The following is a 20940-nucleotide window of genomic DNA, read 5'->3' on the forward strand; positions in this document are numbered from 1 at the left end:
AGCAATTATAAAATAAAATGCCAACTCTTTATTTTGCAGGTCTGTAATTTCCTAATATTCTCTACATAGAATTATTGCATTTATTGGGTAAATAAAGAGCTTGCTTAGCTGTATTTAAAGACAATTAAATGGTATCGCATTGACAACTTACATATTCAAACAATGCATGCTGAATTGTATGCTTGCTTGTAAGCAAATTTAAAAAATTTAGCATCTTTAGCTGATCTGCTCTGCTGGAAACTCATTGTAAATGCTGACTGAAAGGGTGCCAGCATAAGTAATAATTAGCAAGCTGTTAAAAACTGCTTTCCAGGAATGCATATATGAATTTGTTTACAGTTCTTTATAGCTACGCAAATCTATGGGAATATGTTGCACAGACACGAAAAACCCATCTTATTACTGGATTATTTCTGCCATGAATACCTGATTGCAGAGTCTTGCATACTGGTGGAAGATGCACAAACCTCGAGCTGTTCGGAGACTCAAATTGTTGGTGTAGCCCACACTTGTGTATGCATGACAGGTCAAATGTCTTCCGTCACTCATTTTATTGTTGAGTTTTTATGGTGACTTAATTAAGTACACAAAGGTCAAAAGCTCTGACTTTGCATTTTGAATGCAGACTTTAATGATGCATTGGAACTGCTGCTTAAATAATAGCAGCCTCATTATTGGATGAGTGCTTGTCATGGATGATTTACAAGCTGCATGTCAAATGAGCCATCTCAGGGAGAAAATAACATCACAGTGGCTCAGAGGACGAACTAGGTCCCATCTCCATGGTTTCCCATTAACACTGGGATGGTTGGCTTTTGTGACTACCATTACTTAGTGCACACAACAATTAGCAGTGGGGGTGTCTCTTCTGTGTATTCATTAATACAAAACGCTGTTCACACATAGGAGCGAATGACTCCCCTGCAGGGGTAAGAATTTGGAATTACTCTCAAAATTAGTAATGAATATGTCACTGACCACATAAGTCTGACCTGTGTGAAATGCTTCAGTCTTTCTGCGTTGCTTTGGTAATTGGAAGTTTAAACACGCAAATGTGTAAACACTTCATTTGCGAGATTTGCAGTGCTCATATGCAAACTCAGGACAGAATTATACATAAATGTGTTTATTTTAGTCAGGTAATATTAATAAAACAGATAGTACGGATTGTGTATGTTCAACTCAACACACATAAAGCAAGATTTTACAGTCTGATGAGAAGACAGTACATTTTTTGGTGATTTGTTTTTATGTTTAAACTTCAGTGTTTCTGAGCATTCGACACAGATGCATCACATAGCATTGTATTTTATTTATTACACTATAGCCTTTACTCTTCCCCAGCATGTAGATTTACACACTGTAAGCTGTTCCCTTTTTCAGCACCTTAAGGGTTTTAGTTTAGGACTGATTTCTCTTTGCAGAGCTTTTAGAGCGTACTGATTTTTGTCTTGGTAACTGACTTCACGTCAGCCCAGAAAAAAGCTCAAATTCATTCCATCTCCCATCATTCTCCCTGTTAATTAAGATTCACCAGTGCTACTTCATTATGGTAATTTTGTCATTGAACTGCTGGAATGGAAGATTAGTGTGGAGACACCCTACCTCTTTCAAATACACCCAGCAGGAAGTACAGCAACAAGATCAATTTTCTCCCTTCACATCACAATTAGATGCATAGGGAAAAAATGTATAAAACAGATTCAACTTCTGGACTTATGGAAATGCACAAAAGTCAGAGTTTTGGCAAAATAAGGTACATAAACCACAGGGCTTTATAATTACATTCTGATCACAATGCGGCTGACAGGTTCATCCAAGCCACATGTAATCCTGACTAAACTAATGAAGACTGCCAGCACTGACTGCAGCAATTTAACTGTATGGGAAACCAACAGCTTAGGATTGAAGCTGAAAGGTTTAGAATCTGAGTATAAGACTTGCACACTTAAAATAAAAAAATTAAATTAAAAAAAAAAAAAAAAATCACACTGTGCTAAAGAAAGGTATAAAAGAAAATGGAGTGTTTTACTTCACTCCCTGGGAGAAGGACATTTTCAAATTAGTTTCACCGCGTCCAGTGTCTCCACTAGAAGCACCGGGAGCTACACCCACCAGCGAAAGAATACTTGTACATAACCGCAGCAAAGACAGGACTGATACCACAGGATGTTAGTTAGTCTTTAATTGCAGTTAAAAGTAAAAATTAAACTAAAAACTAATGTGAGCACATTATCAAATCCAATGAGTGACAAGCCTTTGCATCTTTAATAGGACCACGTAGCATATGCACCTAACTGTCATCCCTTATGATCAGCCCTGGGCTATGTAGGAAATTATGATTAATACCACCGACGTGCTGTACTTCAGCACCTTACAAGAAAGAAATCTTGTCAGTGCGTGTTTCACCTTCTCAGCACGTGACTGATGAACAACTTGATTATAATCATCTCCTTTCACTCTAGGACTCTCTCTCCCCCCCATCGTTAGATAATTAAGCTGATTTAGTCACACTTGAAAACACAGATGATATGTGAGGATAGCCGTGAACAACACACATCTAAATAAGTCTGTTTAATTTGAGGATAAAGAACTGAGTGTGCAAGAACAGTGAGATTACATATTGCCTCACCAGTGTTGTTTAGTACAATTTGTTAAGACCTGTACAGCAGGAATATAATAAATAAGTACAGTGTGGTGTAGGTTAATACAGCCAAACGGAGTGAAGAATAAGACTCACTTCTCAGTTCAGTTTAGTGAGACTTGCATTAAAAATGTATTTGGAAGTTTCTCTAAGTCAGTGTTTTGTTGTTTTTCATTCCCACCAGGTATCCATTCGCCGTACACGTACTCTTTGTTTATAGTGGTATTCTTTCAGGTGCTTTTTTAAAGCATTTGGAATGGGAAGCATATTAATGCCATCATAGGTGGTGCAGCTGCTAATGACCGCTCGACAGATGTGCTGCAAGCTGAAGGGCTGTGTGCGGTGGATGGGGTTGGACAGGAGGGGCTCGAAGAACATGCAAGAGTTGGGATCCTTGTAGTGCTCTAGCAGTCCTGTAACTGTGGGCGCGTGGAAGACACTGGGGTCATGAACATCAAAGCTAAAGTTGTGATTCCACTGTTCAATACGTGCATGTAGTGAGCGGCCATAGCGGCGGAAGCTAACTGAAAAGAGGTAGTCTTCCTGGGCAGAGTCCCGCAGTAGAAAGGTGCCTTCAGGCTTTCCCTCCAGCAATGTCTCTGCCTCGTAGCGGTCCATGACTCCCCAGTAACATGGGAGGTTTGTGATCTGCAGCAGGTCTGGAACTAAACAGTGAATGTAATCAATCTGAGTGTGAATGCGGTAGCTATCGTGAGATTTGTGATGCTCAGTCTGAGGAAGAATTTCTCCAGAGGTCATGCTGGTCGCAGTTATGTCTGGGTCAACCAAAGCGTCGGAGGCAGCGTCGCAGGTGTGGACGGAGGCTGATGCAGAGGCTGAGGCTGCAACTTCATCCAGAGTGTCCAAACAGCTCTGTAAGAGGAGTTGGTGTTGCTGCTCTCTTTGGAGAAGGAGCTGCTGTTGCTGATGGACGGAGGTTCTGTCAGTCTCAGCTAAGTCATTCATACCATGAGCCAGCTTTGGGCCGTGCTTGTAGAGAGGGTTAATTTGGGCTGTAACCTCAAATGTGTGGATCTCTGCATTGGGAGGTGGCTCAACCCCTTGTTCAATGCTGATGCGCCTGCGCTCTCGTAATCGGTCATCCACATCCTCCACTGCAGCTGCCATGGCTGAAGTTGGGGCAGTGCACACTACTGTAGAATCTAGCAGGGGAGGCTGGGTAATGGGGGCCGTGTGTTGTTTAATGAGATACCATTTCTGAGCCAGCTCTGATCCTACAGGGAAAGGGCAGTCATCCAACATCAACTCACTGAGATGGATCTTGCGCCTCGAGGAGCCACAGACACTTGATGATGAAAGAGCCTGCGGCGGTGGAGCTGGTGCCGCTGCAGTGTGTGTCTTTATTGGGAAACACTGCCCCATTGCATCTTGGATTTTTTGCCTGAGAGTGCGACTGCTGCTTGACCCTCTCCCCTCACCTTCACTAGATATGGGTAACTCTGCAGCAGACCCAGTCGCTCCCAGAGCTGGTCTTGCTGTTACTCGTTCCTGTCCTAGTAATGAGGCAGCTACTTCAAAGCCCTGCCATCTCCAACTATCCCTCAGAGGGGAAGGGGAAGATTGGTCTCTGGTCTCCAGTTCACTCAACAGCTCACCATATTCAAAGCCATCACTGACAGGTCGCTCAGCCGCAGCGTCGTGGGAGGAAAGGCCTTTTTTCTTCCCCTTTCCACCTTTCCTTCCACCGCCTGCATCTCGTCTCTCCTCTGACCGGCTCTGTCTCACCTTGGGACGAGCCCCCCTCTCTCGATCTTTTCCTCGGTTCCCTGACTCCTTTGGTAATGACATGACGGAATATGTGGAGACAGTTTCACCAATCCAGGAAATTTCCAAGGAACAGCTAATTACAGTTATCTTTCAGCAAATGATTTCCATCCACATCCTGACATGTCACTCTCACCATCCATGTATAGTGGCCATACAGACTTTACAATGCCTGAAAAACAAAAAAGAAAACTCTGTTCAAAGCTCAGCTTCAACCTTATGGAATATTTATAGATAACATAATGTCAAAATTCTGGTGGCGCACACTTTGTTGCCAGTTGATTTCAAATGCTCATATAAAACTGATGCAATCCAACACAATAGCACTTCTCAGAATTTCACTGTGTTGAAATCTAAGGTTTATTTTTGTTTAATCGTTTTAGAAAGGTGTTGACTCTAGAGCCGAGACTGACATTTTCATTATTGATTAATCTACAGTTCTTTTTTTTTTTCTTTTCTTTTCTTTTAACTCAGACTTGAATCTTAGGTAGAGAAAAGGAGAGGAAAAAACTATACAGGCCAAATGTTGTTTTATGGTACTGTTAGACTGCACAAGAGAGTCTTTTTAACATTAAGAAATCTTGAGTTTCTATGACATCAGATGAGTACACAGAGGTGTGCGTACTGGGAGTAGAATACATATTACAAAACTTTATTACAAAAGAATACACGGATAACACATAACAACACATGATTGAGGAACTAAAGGAGAAGTACTAACAACAAATTTTGAAGAGCTAAACTGCTTTCTAAGTTTTGTGACCTCTGATTTTTCTGTAGAAATGTTATGTCCAGTGTGAATTTTAGCATATCACAGCTTTCAGCAGAACTGATATCAGAGTCCATCTAAATAGAGCCAATGAATCGGTTGGCTGATAACGGACTGTTGTCGAACAAGTGCAGTTAAAAGTTCTTTTCCCTTTGCAGAACATAGTGGAGAAAGAGATGCCTGAAGGTAAACTAGAAATTATGTTGTTATGCAGTTTCTACAGCAATACAAGGCAAAATCCATTGCATTGTTTCCAGTAACAGAGTTGCAGCAATTCTTAAGACACTGAGTGGTCAACAAGGTGAAAAATATCACACAAACCTAAAGTTATTTAATTATTTATTTATTGCTGACAGTTTTGAGCAAAAGTCAATGCGGGTCCCTGTTTTGCTAGAAATCCAAAGGTAATAATAACAACATACTTTTTTTTTTTTTAATTACAGGGCTTGCAATATTAAGATTGTTTTGACATCTGAAGTGGGGCAGGAAAAGTTCAAGTTTGTTGGCCACAGTTAGCAATGCTTTCCAGGGGCTTTGTGAATGTACTTCTGTGGCTGTCCCGCTAGGTACAGCATAGACAAGATAAATTAAACAAAGAATGACAGATAATTCATTTTATTAATATTAGTGATTATTTCGGATTGTAATTCAGGCTTTCATTTTTACACCCATGTTTAGATTTTCTTGTTTAATTCAATTAGGCTCCAGCTGTTGCCCCCATGTCTTATGTCCTGTCTTGTTAGAGGAGCTGGCTTTTAGAAACATTTAGATATTAAATTTCACATGAAGGTTGACTAATGGTAAAAACACCCACTTTCTCTTTCCTGCATTAGGCTTCCTTTTATTTGATTAGGTGTCTTGTAAAGCACTTCCTTGAAAAGCACTCTGTGACACAACTTCTGAAAATGTTTTATGAACGAAGCTTTATACCACTCTTAAACAGCAATAAACTTTTTTTAATGTTAGTGTCTCAGCAACTTATAGAAATGTTAAAACTGTTTCAGTTTTAACAAACCTACCAGAGGCAGCAGCATTATCTGGGATCGAGCTCTGTCCTCACAAATCACACCACCCGCTATTATCAAGACACCGGGGATGATCGACTTAAAAGTAAAGATTTACGAACTTGTAACTCTACAACTGAGCCGACCACAATCGTCGTAAAAGATGTAAATTTACCAGCCAAATTAAGTACTTAATCATTTATGCAGCGTGAAATACACTAAGCAAGAACTAACAAGCTAACATTGTTAGCCGACAGCTGTTCAGTGTTGATACATGCTAAGCACAGCTAGCCATCCGCTAACTCTACTTTTCTGCGGTAGGAAGGTCTTTGCCTTGCCTACAGACATTTACATCGGGCTTATACGCCCACAACACACATGTTGAACATACCTAAGAAGTTGCAATCAAGTTCCCAGACCAAACAGACGTTGTTTCTTCTTATTTAAACTAAAGCCGTTATTAACAGCGAGATGACTAGCTCGCATTAGCTTGATGAACTGCGAGAACCGCGCAACCCGGAAGTAAAAACGTACTCTGCGGCATCAATGCGGCCACTCTTTCAACACAAGAGCATCTTAAAAGCGACTCACAAGTTTCCCGAAGCCTCATATAAATAAATAAATAAATAAATAAAAAACAGACACAAACACAGACCACAAGTTAATTTGCAAAAGAACTGAACCTCTTTATTTGGACTGTCAATGATCCGACGGATGTTGCATTTCAGACCATTCACATATGAGTGACAGTAAAAAAGTAGAGTGTAAGCATGTGATGCAAAAAGGTTCATAAAACATTAGAAAAAGTTGGGGGAGAGTTTTAGAATTAAATATAACTGGTACAAGATAGATATATGCAGCTGGTGGGCTACATTAATTCAATAATAAAGCCATGCTGGGACATGAACATGGTCTCAGGACCACTTGGTAGACGTCTCCATGCGACACAGGCTCTGTACCTCCGTAGTGGGTGCGTGGCTTACACCAGCCTGAAACTAATACATGCACTTCTCAACTAATATCACGCAACTTGGAATGTAAACATGGAGTAAACATATTCCTTGGCCAGTTATTAGTGTTCAGTTTACTCATAATCACATCATGATTATGTGGCTCAGAAAAGCATTGTCACCCCCCTGCTGCATCATCTTTATAAACACACACGCACACACACGCACACACACTCTTGTAGAAATCTGCCACTGTACCTCTGTGTCTATTTGAAGTAACAAGTAGGCTGTCCAAAGCAACAGAGGCCATGAGAAGGATAATCTGAGCCATCTGCAACAACATAGTTGGTATACAGGATAGTGAAGAGTTAAAAATAAAAGAAACAAGTCTTAAAGCCACCATTGCTAACTCACTAAAGTCCTTTGCGGGCATGAGTGTGATGCTTTTAACAAGTCAGATAATCCCAAGAGCCTGCTCTGAAGAAATCTATGACTAGAATGCTTCTCATGACCATTATTAAAACAAAAGCTGAGGATGCTGGAGCGAGAATTTCAGGCACCACATAAACAGTTTATGAGAACATGACAGCTAAACATTTTAATCACAAGGTTTGAGAAACAATTCTTTCTCACCACCACATGACCAAAAAAAAAAATGAGCCGTTAAGTGCCTCATATAGTTATACCTTTGAAAACAAACAAACAAACAAACAAACAAAAAAAACCCACTACTGCAACTCATATGGAGTCCACGGATTGGGGGGGTAGAAGACTTGCTTTTGGGATCTACCCAGCCTGCTCAGGTGTGAGAAGGCTTCAGTTCTTTAATGTGTTAGATTGTGAGACAATGGATTATGCATGACATCACAGAACATGAATCTGGCATCATCCCAGAGAGATGTAAACAGTGACATTTAGGCGATATAAACATACAACATTAGTTGCAAGATTTCTGTTCTCCGGTGACACTGGGCACCATCAACCACCATGCCCTCTATCTACAACAGTGCGGTATTAGTGTGGCAAAACATGCGATTATAGAAAATAAGCATAAGTTATCAATATCAAGGGAGAGTAAAAAATACAATTGGAAAAAAAGATATCTGTAAATAACCATCTTTACTAGACAGACCTCCTATTTTTGATGAAATAATAATTTGAATGGTTATCCCTGCCTTATGTTGCAACCAAAAGTGATCCAAAAGTTAAGACCATATTACACGTACATGCACCTCCGGCTCTGCCACATTCACAGACAGAGGCTGTATAAGACAGTTTTTGATTCAACACTGATACCACATGATAATGTTAGGGTTCTGAGACTGAAACACACTGAGACACAAACAGAAAAAAGATGGACATCGTCAAGCACCTTGAAAAGTATGATTCATCAAATCATCACATTGGCCATTTGAGGAAGAGGGCACTGCGAGGGTGAGGCGCTGTGCTCCATAGCATTTATTATGAGATCAAGCTTCATTTTCCAAAGCCAATTATAAGGGGGCCAGAGGGTTGAGATGGGTTTCATTTAGTTTTCTCGTCTGGCATTAGACTGTAAATTGAAAACACTCTGCGCTCCTTGCTTTTATCAATTCAATATCAAATCAGCTCTCACACAGTACAAACCTCACAGCCCTTACTCACCCCTCTGGGGATTCCTCGGCACAAAATGAGATTCATCATCATTTATGTAGTAGGGCATAAAATAACAGACAAATTGCAGCTGGCATAAATTCTTTAAACCGCTGTTCTTTTTTTAAAAAATAGTATACCATTTCACTATAAATGTCTTTCTCAAATTGACAGTCACACAACCCTTCTCTTTGGCTTGGTAGAAGTTTAGAGGAGGAGAGTCACTTCTATTTTGACTACATGTTCAGGGGAAAAACAACCGAGACAAAGGATAAACCTGTGGTTGAATTACAAGCTGTTCTTCAAGCCTTTTGGTCATCTCTCTCCTTCCTTTGACACAAAAACATGCTCGTTAGAGACGACAAAAAGGACCAAGGTAAGCTGACCAAGTTTCAACCAACAAAAGCCCCAGCTATCACAGGTTAAAAAATGATTACGGTGGTTAGCAAGCATACTGGTGTCTGTATATCAGCACCTGACTACAAGGGGAACCTCAGTAAGTGTGTAATTGGGCCAAATACCATTTAGTGCCTAATATCAAAGTTCATTTATTAAAAGTGCCTTAACTCTGGCTGGAAATCTTCAGAATCTACACATTATATGGTGCAGAGGCTGTTGCTGTCAGTGTGTTTTGGATAGAAAGCCTTATTCCAAGGCAGAAGGAAAAGAAGAGTAACTCATAGGGCGGAACCCCTTTATGAAAGCACCAATCTACTGTTTTTCTCTCACAACGGCAAACTGAGCCTCTGCAGATCATGCCACAGTCCTGCAGGTGACACGGAGCAGTTTGCACAGTTAACCTTTTTTTTTTCTCTGTCCTGCAATATAATAATCATCTGTATTCCATTTTTAATAAACTTAGTTGTATATAATAACGTACAAAAATATTAGAGAACATATACACAGTTTTTTTGTCATTTTGTAGTGACTGCTTTGCCTGGTTTTCTGAAGCATACGTTTATCTTTGTGCTGGGTGATGAGGAACTGAATAGGCCTCAAATGAAGTGTATTTTTCCTTTCTTCTTTTCATATTGTTGAAGTCCGGTCTGTTCCATCTGAGGGGTAGAACGGAGACACGTTAAGGTACATTACACTTATAATCACAATGTGATAAGCATGGCATCGCTGAAGGGGCATGTCACTGTCCTGCTGCTAAACTTACTGTTAGATACATATATTAGTAACATTAAGAAAATTAAAAACACTAAATCCTATGAAATTTAAATTGGCTTCTGTCTTGCAGTATCACTGATTTAACACATACTATCCAGTATACAGACAATCTTATTGTCTGTATTAAAAAAAAGCAATTTTATCCCTTTTCCCTCAATGTTTTTCAAAAGATCGAAGTTACATTCAATTTTTAAAAAAAAAAATCTTATATTAAGATTTATGCTGCTTCTGGCCCTCAGGGCCTTTATGCATCCTTGTTTTAAGATATACAAAGCCAAAACAGAACATAACTTTAGCCGCATCAGTTAAAGGAATGAAAATATAACATTTTCCAAAATTCATCCATCTCATAAATTATTTACAACCACAATACTGGACAATTATACAGAGATACTGATGTTGAAACACAGGTGCAACCTCCAGAGCTTAAAAATTATGCCAACATAGAAGTGGCAGTGCAGTTCCTCTAATTGCTACTCCAGTTTCTCTTCCAAATCACTGCACAGACCCCCCGTGTTAAAATGTCAAACAGAATTAATAACCATAAAACAATCTGGCTTTGATCCCACTCTAAATGGGGTGAATTCTTTTGTAACTCATCCACTTGAATAACTGAGTCAGGGGTGTGGCCACTCTGACAGACAGGTGTCCTGCCACAGGCAGCTGGAGCTGATCAAGTCTGCTAGGCCTCATCCACTACTGTTCACTGTGTCTATGCTGTTGGAGCCTTTTCAATGGATTACCTGACTAATGTTATGGCTTCTTTTATTTCAGTTTTGGTGAGTGAAATTCTAGTATTTTATTAGTCTTACTTGGCACTAATTACCTCAAATGTGTGTCTGAGTTGCACCCATACAGTTTATAGATGCAACATTCTAATCAAGCCTGCTAGCATTAGCTGATAAAGTGAAATTTGACCCTGTCAAGCATGTAAGGTAGCTTATGGCTAAAAAACAATAGTAAAAACTTCTCTGGGTATATCCATTTTTTACACTGTCTTTCGTTTAAAGGGCTCTTTTTCTCCCATTTGACTAGTTCTTGGGTCAGCAACCTTCAATATCAAAAGATCTATTTAAGCTCCTCCTACCAAACAATAAAAGAAAAAAAGCTGCAGATTAAGAAGGATTACAGGATTACATCTTTTTTTGTTTTATTTTGTTTTTTAAAGCTTGCAGGAGTGACAGTTAAGGGGATTGTGGGCTGTCCACCCCTGCTCTTCTGCTCTAGCTGAAAGCTGTGTACAAGTTTGCCAACCAGTGTCCCATTTAAAGTTGCTGACACTTACCCCCTAAGGCATGCTCTGTCATACTGAGGCACAGTGATTCCAGCGTAGGGTTGATCTCCAGGTCAGCACCTGGAACTTGGCATTCTGAGGAAATGAATAAAACTATTAGTCCACAGAAACGTTAGGAAATGACATACTGTCACAACACTAAATTTAAAAAACAAACAAACAAAAAAAACCATTTATATATATAAAATCTGCATTAACGCAGATTAATCTGCCTGATTCACATTTAGATTACTTTATTGAAACACAATGTGCACATGTGGCTGTGTGCAAAAGAATAATCATCACAATATTGCTAATGCTCAGCTCACCTTGGTGCTGTAATCTAAAATTGAAGTGAGTAACACTAATAAAGGGAGTAGTTCTGTTTTCTAAACAAACAAGACAAGGCATATCTACAGATAGTCAGTTTCAACCAAATTAAACAGTGTGAACATTACGAAAAATGGAGGTAACTGGCACAAGAATTTGTATAAATGGTGTGAAAGTCTAAGGTTTATCATTTTACTGTATTTTTAAAAGTGTTTAATGAAATGTAATTTATACTTACAAACAGTTGGGGGTTTTTAACTCAAGAGTGAGATACAGGTCTGCCTTTGCAATCCTCTTTTCTTTCTTACATCAGTTAGCATTTCACTTACTTAAAAAAGCAGACTGTGACTGCAAAGCTTTAGATGTATTCTGATGTAAGTTCTGATGTAAATTTCAATCCGTTTCAAGAGAATAAAGACATGATCGATAGTACAATACTGGTCTGAGAAGAAGTAAAACGGAGCTTGAAAGTTGAACTTCCACAAAGGCATTTAGGTGTTTGGCTGACAGTGATGTCTAGACAGCTTTATAAGGAATCCTCTGGGATACTCAAAGAACATATTATGCTACAATAGTTTTGTTTTGCCTCTGTACTGAGGAACAAAACTTCCAAAAGAATAAAAAGGTTTATATCTGAGAGTCCTACCATCATGCTGTATAATTCTGTCTGCTTTCACACACCCTTTTTACTTGCATGTATGTTTTAACACCTTATTTTGCTTTGACTGGTTATGCTAAAGCTAGAAATGAAAAATAAGGTGTATGATGTATGGATGCAGACATGTTGTTACACTAAATGAAGTGTAGGAAGAGCGTGCAACAAAAACAACATGCCATAAGAGGAAAGTCAGAGGCAGATGACTGTAGATGCCACTATATTAAAAATACAGATTTAAGCATTGAATCACAAACATAACAAGATCAGCAGTTCAGGAACACTTCTGTTCATAAGCAGTAAGCTGCCTGAAGTGCAGTAAATTAGAAAACATGGTCTGTTGTGCAGGACCAAGCTTTAGTTTGCAATTAAACATTTCCAACATTTATTCAATCGATCGTTTAAAAAAATGCAACACAATCTTAAAGCAGATTCAGATTTGGACTCAGTCAATTAGAAATGCTGGATTTTTCAGGTTTTTGTTTCTTTGCGTTATTAAGCATACAAGAATATGAAACTGCGTGAGTGTAGACACTGAAACTACAACCATACGGAGCTCATGTCTGTGGAACTATACATTTCTGGCTTTCACACACTCCTTTATGGAAATATTAGAAGCTGACTCTGCTAAAACACGACAGATCCATTACAGGTAAATTTGCAATGCTCACGTCTGGCATCTGGCACACAAAACAAGGCAACCAAAAGGTTATGTATACTATACAAGGCGACAGATTGTTTTCTGCAACATGCTGCTAAGCCGTCTTGTTAGTTTGTCCTTGGCACAGAGGGAGAGACACTCTCCATTCTGGCATCTGACCAATTCATAGCTGCTTTTTTTTTTTTTTTTGCACAGAGGTTGTGTAGCTTGTTCTACTTGCAAAACTCAGACTGAGACCCAGAGCTTTCAAATATTCCAATAGCCATTTCCAGTTAGGCATTTAAAACATGTAGGTAAAACTAGGTGTTATAAAGTGTAAACAGGAATCCCAAGATGTCAAGAAGGTTGTGTTTACATGTTGGCACAGAATGTGGTACATTAAACAAGCACTATGACAGTTTGTGGGTTAGTGCATATGTATATACCTTGCTGCTGGAACATGAGCATGGTTTGTGGGGAAGTGTGGACAGGGAGCGAGTGGGTCCGCTGTACAGAGCTGCGACTCTGACTTGGCATGCTGTTACTGCCTCCAGGGTTGGCAAACCACAGGCTCTATATATTGGAAAACACAAGTTCTCCTTACACAAACATCACTTACCCAGGAAAACTGGCAAAGTTTCTTAAACCTTCAGCTAGGTTCTCAAATAAAAACACTCAAATTATATAAAACTATGAAACCAGTTTTACTGTCAAATCTGTACTGATTAAACCTCTTTTTGGGGGGAGTTTTTTTGCTTTCAGAACAAAGATGTATTATGACTGTTTTAACGTGCTTCATACTGACCAATACCTTCACACAAAATATTCAAATTTACCCTACACAGAGTTCATATTAATTGAACTTTGTTCCACAATTTTTTTCTGGGTCATTTCTACACCACTTAGCTCACTATTTGTCACCAGTGGGGTTTACAGTTTGAGAACAACTGGTTTTAAGTCATTAAATCTTTTAATATTTGAGTTTCTTCGTAGGCCACTAATCTGTATAGAAGTTAAAATTAGTAATGCATGTTACAACTTGATGTCATAATATAATTATAACATTTAAAATACTGACTTGTCTACCCTGTCCTGTCAGCGCAGGACTAGTGAGAGTGTGCCGTGGAGAAGCTCCCCCAATACCAGCTGGGAGACACATGCGTCCAGCTGGAAGTCCACGAGGGGTCATCTGGAACTGCCTTTGGCCGCGCCGCCCTACACCTCCACTTACAGAACCTGCTGTGGGGAGGGAGTTGGACCCATAGGTCCAGCTGGAGTAGCAAAACAAACACCAGAGAAACATGCCTTAGAAATTATAAGGATTGTTGAACTATTACAGCCATTTCTTAAGAAATGACAGCAGCAATTTCAATTAGGAAAAGAGGAAACTAAAAAGAAGGGAAAGAAAATCAAGCTAACAGATAACAGAGACGAATCCAGAATCACAATAAACTGATGTGACAGCTCTTCTGCTAAAGAGGAAGATCAAAGGTAAAAGAAGGCCAGCGCACTCACCCTTTCTGACGGTACCCAGGCATGTCCAGCATAGCTTTCCGAGGGAACAGGCGAAGCAGTTTGAGGACCTGCTGCTTCCAGGAGACCAGCCTTTTCTTGTGAGTTTCTGTGAAAGCCTGTCAAAACAAGACAGCAAAAAGGAGTGAAATAATGAACGAAGTATTAGCAGAATTTCTGGAAATGCATTTGGAATCTGTATTTATTTTTCAGTTCGAGAAAGAAACAGGCAAAAAAAAAAAATATTTTTAAAGGCATTATATTTGTGTTTTAAGGTTGTCACAAGTTCCATTTACAACTGCATTACAACTCCACACATATATGAGCAAACAGAGGAAAAGCTTCATCTTCAGTTTCTTACCTCATGTGTCAGACACTTCTCAATTAGCTGAAGGTAACAGCTGATATTTTCTTCATCTGGCCTTGACACCAGCAACTGGGTGCAAACTGAAGGGGGAAAAAAGCCAAAGTACCCTTCAGTGTGAGTGATACTTGCTGATCTCTGTTAATGGGGGTTGTTGAAAATGGATTATTCTAAGTATTTTTGTTTTATACAATATCCTGACCTGGGTATGAAATCTAAATTCATAGCTTTTATAAGAAAGTTGTAAGAGAGATTCCAATAGGGATTTGGCCACCAATCTAATTAGCAACCTTCATCTACTCCGTAAAACCTCTACTGTATTCTTACCTTTACCCATAACACGAGTGAACTGTCCAGCAATGTCACCATCTGAGATGGGTGCACCTGAGGAATCTCCATCACAGGGAGGTGGATTGTTGGATTGGAAGCCCTCTGGGGCCGGCTCTTTATCCGTTCCTGTTTTTGTAGAATCTGAAGGTGAGGTGGTGGTGTCTGAAGCACTCTGCGCTGCAGTGGGTGGACTGTAGGCCTTAATAGGTGTGATGATGATCTGCTGCAGCTCCTGGAGGGCATTACGTAGGTTTCCCCCTTCCAAAATATCCTGACAAGAGATGACGACATCACTGTCATATGATAGCTTAAGTTTTACGGGTGCTGTTGTGAGCGGAAAGATTGATTTCCAAGTTGGAAATCCAGATTTAGGCTGTAGCAAAGCAAACGTTTGCTCCACTGAAATGTCTTACAGGAAGACACTGAATTCCTACCAGCCCTCCTCCATGTTTCTATGCCAACAAGCAGACTGGGAATTTCCCAATGGAGCTTAATCACATGATTGTCACCAAGTACATATTCAAGTGCAATTTTGATCAGTGCAATTGAAAATTCATCAAGACAAAGCACCACTGCTATTTTTTTTAGCTTGAGAAAAATATTATCCAATTTGAATTACCTTTTCTAAAGACTTGAGCACACTCTGCCTCTCTCGCAGTTTTTGGATACTCAAGGCAATCTTATGTCGTGCTCCTTTAGTGACGTTCTAAAAAGGAGAGAGAGAAAATAGCAAGATGGCATAAGAAGCAGGAAAGTCATTTCTTGAGGGAACACTGGGCAATTTATACAGTTACTAAATAACAGACCTAATCACCATCTGTTTCATTAAAGCCAAGGGGCAGAGGCAAAATCGCACCATTTGTATGTGCGACTGGGTCGATATAACTGTAGGGTGCGTTGTTTAATTTCATGCCTCATTGAGAGCTGATGTATCATCAGGTTTGAGGACAATAATGTTCACAATTGATAAGGAGTGTAGAATAATCAAAGCCTGGCACCAGCGTATGCAAAAAGGAGGCTTAAAAACCTGTGACTCCAGGTGCTGCTCTGTGAGAATCATCATCTCCTCATAGGTCATCTGGGAGAAAAGTGATGCATATTTATGAAGGCGGAGACTCTTCAACCATGCAGGAACATCTAGTACAAAAAAAAAAAAAAGGGGGGGGAGTTACAAAAAAAGTCACATTATATTTTGGCTTAAAATCACCCCAGCTGTTGGCTGTGCATGGCTTTTACCAGAGCTTGGAGTGCTCTTGGACTGGTTAGGTAAAGAACTCTGACCTTTCATGCCACTACCATCCTCCTGGAAGGTGTTGCGAACCGAGCCTTGTTCTTCTGTCTGCTCACTGCCTGAAGAAGCTACGCTGCTCTGGGGCGAAAGGGGTGCGTGATCTGTCGGAATAAAGTTCTGCCGGCCCACTGCGTCATCCTGGCTAACCCACTCAGACCCACAAGCCTGGGTACTGGAAGAAATAATGGACATGGACTTCTTCTGAGGGCTGGGCTGCATCTGCCCACAAAGGCCTGGAAAGGGAAACATTTCAGATATGAGCAACAACAAAAAAAACTGTAAAACATAGTCGATATGCTCATGACTGATAACTTATGCTTTTACTAAACCACTTGTTCTTTATGTTTTCCCAAAAGATGAAAAATGAGAGTTGAATGACAAATATTACCTGTATTATTGCTGTTAATAGGTGAGGACATCCCGCCTGGGAATGACATGTGTCCGTTCTGGCCTGCTGAAGGTGTGCTGGATGAAGGAGACTTGTCGTGCCAAACAAGGCCGGGGTCCAGAGACTCTGCAGAACTGGGCCACTCATCTGAGCCTTGGCGTGGGTGGTAGGGGCTGGATGGAGCACGTGGTGTATACCCACTGGAAAGGTGCTCCTCCAGGTGGTTCAGCCACATGGCGAGAGATGTGCGGTCATCCAGTGTGGTGGCAGGGTGGATGAGGGCATAAGATAGCAGCTGCCTGCTTTCTTCCACAAACAGGCTACTCTCAATAGTGTGACTCAAAACCTTCTGCAGCAGCTTCATGTACTCACATTTGGCCTCACTATTACGTGGTTGCAGCAGAGGCAGATGGGACAACAGCAAGGAGACCACTTTCTCTTTTGGTTCCTGGTGCCATTGGCTGACAATTGCTAACGACAAATAGATTTTTACATGTGATTAACATTTTATTATTTAATATATGCTGTCTTTCATTTTAGAAAAACAATTAATATGGCTGTAATTATAAAGTAATTAATAATAAAGAACACTTAAGCTCTCAGCTACCTGCATTGTTGGCCTCAGCTTCAAGGATGTGGATGTCAGTGCAGTCTGCCAGCCAGTGTTCAAGGCAGATGTGTAGAAAGCGAGCCTGGGTACGGGATGCCCTTTTCAGGAGGGACAGCAGCGCCACTGTCTGTTCACACTCATTCCAGCCTTTGAACCAATCTGTGAGGATACCTACCTGGTCTCGGAACATCATGGCGCGTCTCCTTGGTAAGGAGAAAAAGAATGTGCCAACAGGGAGCGGGCTACAGGAAAGGCTGCTCGCTCAGACACAGATGGGTTGAGTCCAGCCCCGCACAGCGGGGTTGTATTTTCAACAGTCCTGGGATTCCCCTCAGACTGGACCGAGGGACCCTCACATGGTTCAGATGCAGGAGAAACTTCAGCGAGGGATGTGGCGTGGATTTTTCGCAGGATGTCTTTAGGCTGAAAGTGAGTGTCAACTGTAGTGGCTAATCACACAAACAGGAAAATATTTTTTTCATTCCGGCGTGTTCTGGATCATCTGCACCCTATTACAAAACAAACACAGAAAGCAAACCACATTGCATACTTAAACTAGACATTCGGTGAACTGTTACATTAATTCTAAAATTGCATACAAGGAAAAACTTCTTAAATGTAACATCACTGCAAGGGAGCAGCCAGAAGTAGCTTATGTTAAAATAAGGCAGTTGAGTAATCTATTGCCTCAACCTTGCAAACAAGGTAACAGTAATGACTCTGTTAGATCATGCCAATGGATCATCAACCTCAGGGAAAGGAAAAAATAACTGACAATGAGGGTCTAATCTTATATCATGATCATTAATCAGAGATTATGGCACAAAGTGCAAATAAAACAGACTACTGCTATATCATAGGCATTATAAAAACCTCTTCCAGGTCTATGCTTCTTAAGTCATAGCATCATTATACAGACGAGCCATTCACAAAAGGTGTGTCAACACAGTTATCAATAAGAGACTGGGTCAGTAAAACGTAGAGCAAAAAAGAACATAAGTGAATAATACCTCTTTTTTTACAGAAACTAATACTGCTTTCTCTTACAGAGAAAATGAATCGCAGACATGTAATCACTAACGAGCAAGGGTAACTTCAGTTACATGTCAAAACTGCTAACTCCCAGCACTGCAAACGGTATCACCTGTAACAGTATGAGCTATAATGTTGATTTTATGAACAACGCTGGGTGCTCGGCTGAAAGCTCCGGTTCTCACCTTGCTGCGAGGGTTTCTTAGACTAAAACAGACGAATATTACACCCGGCAGCTAAGCATTAAATAGCGGTTAGCTGAGTTAGCTCGGTTGGCCTAGTCTGTGATGAGGGATCGAGATTTGTATTGTTTTTCGTTGACGCTGTTGCTGCCCCTTTTCTCCGCCTCGTACTTCAGTCTTAGCGGTAAAAACGAGAATGTTAAAACGCTATTCTGATCGGCCAGAGGTTTTAGCCAGATAGCAAGATTAAGTTACTCAAGTGACGATTTAAACTGAAGAGACTCAAAAGATTTGTTGTTTACCTTTGTCAGTTGTCACTGGTTAGCGGGCTAGGCTAGTAGTAATGCATAGCTAGCTCGACGGTAGCGTTAGCTTCTTAGCTAGCAAGTTTTGCTAAAAGATGCAGCAACGTTAGCTTAGCTGAGAAGCGTAGCTTTCGGTCCCATGCGTGGTACTCCTTAAGGAGGTTCCTGTACAGTGGTGAGCCTCTGTGGCTTTAAGCATACTATGTTAAAGAATTTATGTACAAAAATGTTAGTTACAATACAGAAATAAGGAGTGTACGCCTGGAGAAATCTACTTCGATTTTAAGTTGACGTAAGACGTGGGCACAACGTCATACGTCTACACGACGCACGTAATATTAATGTCCGCCCACAATCTTATAAATATGAAAAAGACCCTGGCTGAGGTGGATTATCTATCTGATAGATATATACATTTTCTTACGTTTTCTCTGCGAGGGAAATGTTGCTTATCCCATAACGTCCTGAACAGGTCTCTAGTTGATCACAGAGACAGACAACCTCACACCACACTCGCCCACACAGCCCACTCCCCACATTTGTACCAGTTATTAAAGACAGAAGAAAAGGTACTTTTTGATGACATAACTTGTGTTTTTATTAATTCAACTTAGTTTTATTCTATATTTAGCTTCTGGTCGTCCAAATCCCACTTGCTGTGGCTCTATGTCCCACCAGTGGGGCCACCACCAGATTTTAAGAACCATTAAATTAACCTAACGTGCTTGTTCGATGAGCCTTTCTAAGCTCCTGTATTGCACTTATGTGTGTGGTCGCTGAAATTAGTTTTCTCATCAACATAAATGTCAATACCAAATGATTCCCAGCAGAACACTGCATTATTAACAAAATGACTAATGGTATTCTTTCACTTGCCACTGTTTCTAATGTCGTGGCTGAGTAGTGTATGCTATTCTGTCATCTTCTCTCACTGTACTTATACAGATAAAGCCAATGTGAATTTTATTGTTATATCACCTGTATGCAAAGAGACAAAATTGTGAAGCTTTGTGCACATATACATAGTGCAAAAAAGACCACACATTGTGCTTCGGCATAGAGAACAGTCGAAATACAAAATACAAAAATGCCAAAAAGTAGGCAATATTCTGGCAAAATTAAACTAAACTATAAATTTAATATTTAAAGATAACATATGATCATGCTTGAATTGACCCACCATCCTGAGTGTATGGACAGTACTGTGTAAGATATAAATGGCAGGTGCTATACAGTTAAAAATGTGCAATAGACAAGAAACAGCAACTTAACCTGAATATAAAATACAGTAGATATAGACTCCATCATCACATCTGTCCAGTGTCATTTCACTGATGCCTCACAACAATGTAAAACTTTCTTTCATCTCTTTATCAGAATCATTTTCCATTCTATTTTTTATGTGCTGTCATTGAACCGTTTTTAAAGAAAGCAAACTTTCATCCTTCTGTTCTTACATATTTATCAAAGTTATTTTTTTTATTTAAAGTTTTTTCCACAAGCTTTTAGCTTTTATTTTTCCTCCTCAGTGTAACCAGTGACTATCTTTTTAGCAGTTCACAGAGGAGACTTTGAGGTCTTTAAGACATGTCAGAGTTTCACGAGGTTCGACAGATCTTTAGATGATGATCCTTTAGATCATCTTAAAAAATGTTTTCAGTTCAATTAAGCTTTATTTATATAGTACCAAATTAGAATAACATAGGCCTTAGAACGCCTTATATTACAAGGCAGAAAATCCCCTTCACTATTCGGGGGAAAACCCAACAATCATACAAACCCCTATGAGCAAGCATTTTGGATGGGAGGGAAAGAAACACTCCCTTTTAACTGGTAGAAACTAACCGAATCAGGCTCAGGGAGGAGCAGCTATCTGCCACAAGTGGTTGGGAGGTGAGGGGAAAGTGAAAAGAAGAAAGAGAAGAGAAAAGCAAACCAGAGCATAAGGAGATAGGACAGAACATAGACCAATGTAGAGAGAAGACAAAATTTTATTGACATGCTGCAGTAATATATAAGCACGTAATGAGGGAAAAGTGGTGGGTGAAGAAGAAGTGCTCAACACACCACA

At 40.1% G+C, this 20940-nt stretch overlaps 2 protein-coding genes across 2 annotated transcripts; both read right to left on the minus strand.

The window, feature by feature from the left end:
- Positions 1 to 2561: 2561 nt before the first annotated feature.
- On the minus strand, positions 2562 to 6712 carry socs9 (suppressor of cytokine signaling 9). Its single transcript, XM_006801566.2, has 2 exons — positions 6594 to 6712; positions 2562 to 4601 (listed from the first exon to the last, which is right to left on the minus strand). Exon 2 carries the CDS (start codon positions 4451 to 4453, stop codon positions 2816 to 2818), a length of 1638 nt encoding a protein of 545 aa, XP_006801629.1. The 5' UTR covers positions 4454 to 4601; positions 6594 to 6712; the 3' UTR covers positions 2562 to 2815.
- A 172-nt stretch (positions 6713 to 6884) lies between these two features.
- Positions 6885 to 19184, minus strand: samd4b (sterile alpha motif domain containing 4B). Its single transcript, XM_006801565.3, has 13 exons — positions 18867 to 19184; positions 17348 to 17859; positions 16741 to 17211; positions 16343 to 16585; positions 16089 to 16198; positions 15681 to 15767; positions 15059 to 15332; positions 14729 to 14814; positions 14371 to 14486; positions 13934 to 14126; positions 13302 to 13428; positions 11243 to 11326; positions 6885 to 9839 (listed from the first exon to the last, which is right to left on the minus strand). Exons 2-13 carry the CDS (start codon positions 17541 to 17543, stop codon positions 9811 to 9813), a joined length of 2016 nt encoding a protein of 671 aa, XP_006801628.1. The 5' UTR covers positions 17544 to 17859; positions 18867 to 19184; the 3' UTR covers positions 6885 to 9810.
- Positions 19185 to 20940: the final 1756 nt, after the last annotated feature.

This window comes from Neolamprologus brichardi, chromosome 14 (genome assembly GCF_056152115.1).
Source record: "Neolamprologus brichardi isolate AB-2024 chromosome 14, ASM5615211v1, whole genome shotgun sequence".
Taxonomy (NCBI): domain Eukaryota; kingdom Metazoa; phylum Chordata; class Actinopteri; order Cichliformes; family Cichlidae; genus Neolamprologus; species Neolamprologus brichardi.

Bases quoted from the DNA above. Each gene is read 5' to 3' on its own strand.
- socs9 (XM_006801566.2), bottom strand. From the start codon at position 4,453: ATGTCATTACCAAAGGAGTCAGGGAACCGAGGAAAAGATCGAGAGAGG.
- samd4b (XM_006801565.3), bottom strand. From the start codon at position 17,543: ATGATGTTCCGAGACCAGGTAGGTATCCTCACAGATTGGTTCAAAGGC. The intron at 13,429-13,933 runs GTCAGTATTTTA...TCCAATATATAG, and splicing joins TGACAGGACAGGGTAGACAA to AGCCTGTGGTTTGCCAACCC. The intron at 9,840-11,242 runs GTAAGTGTCAGC...TCTACCCCTCAG, and splicing joins GACAGAGCATGCCTTAGGGG to ATGGAACAGACCGGACTTCA.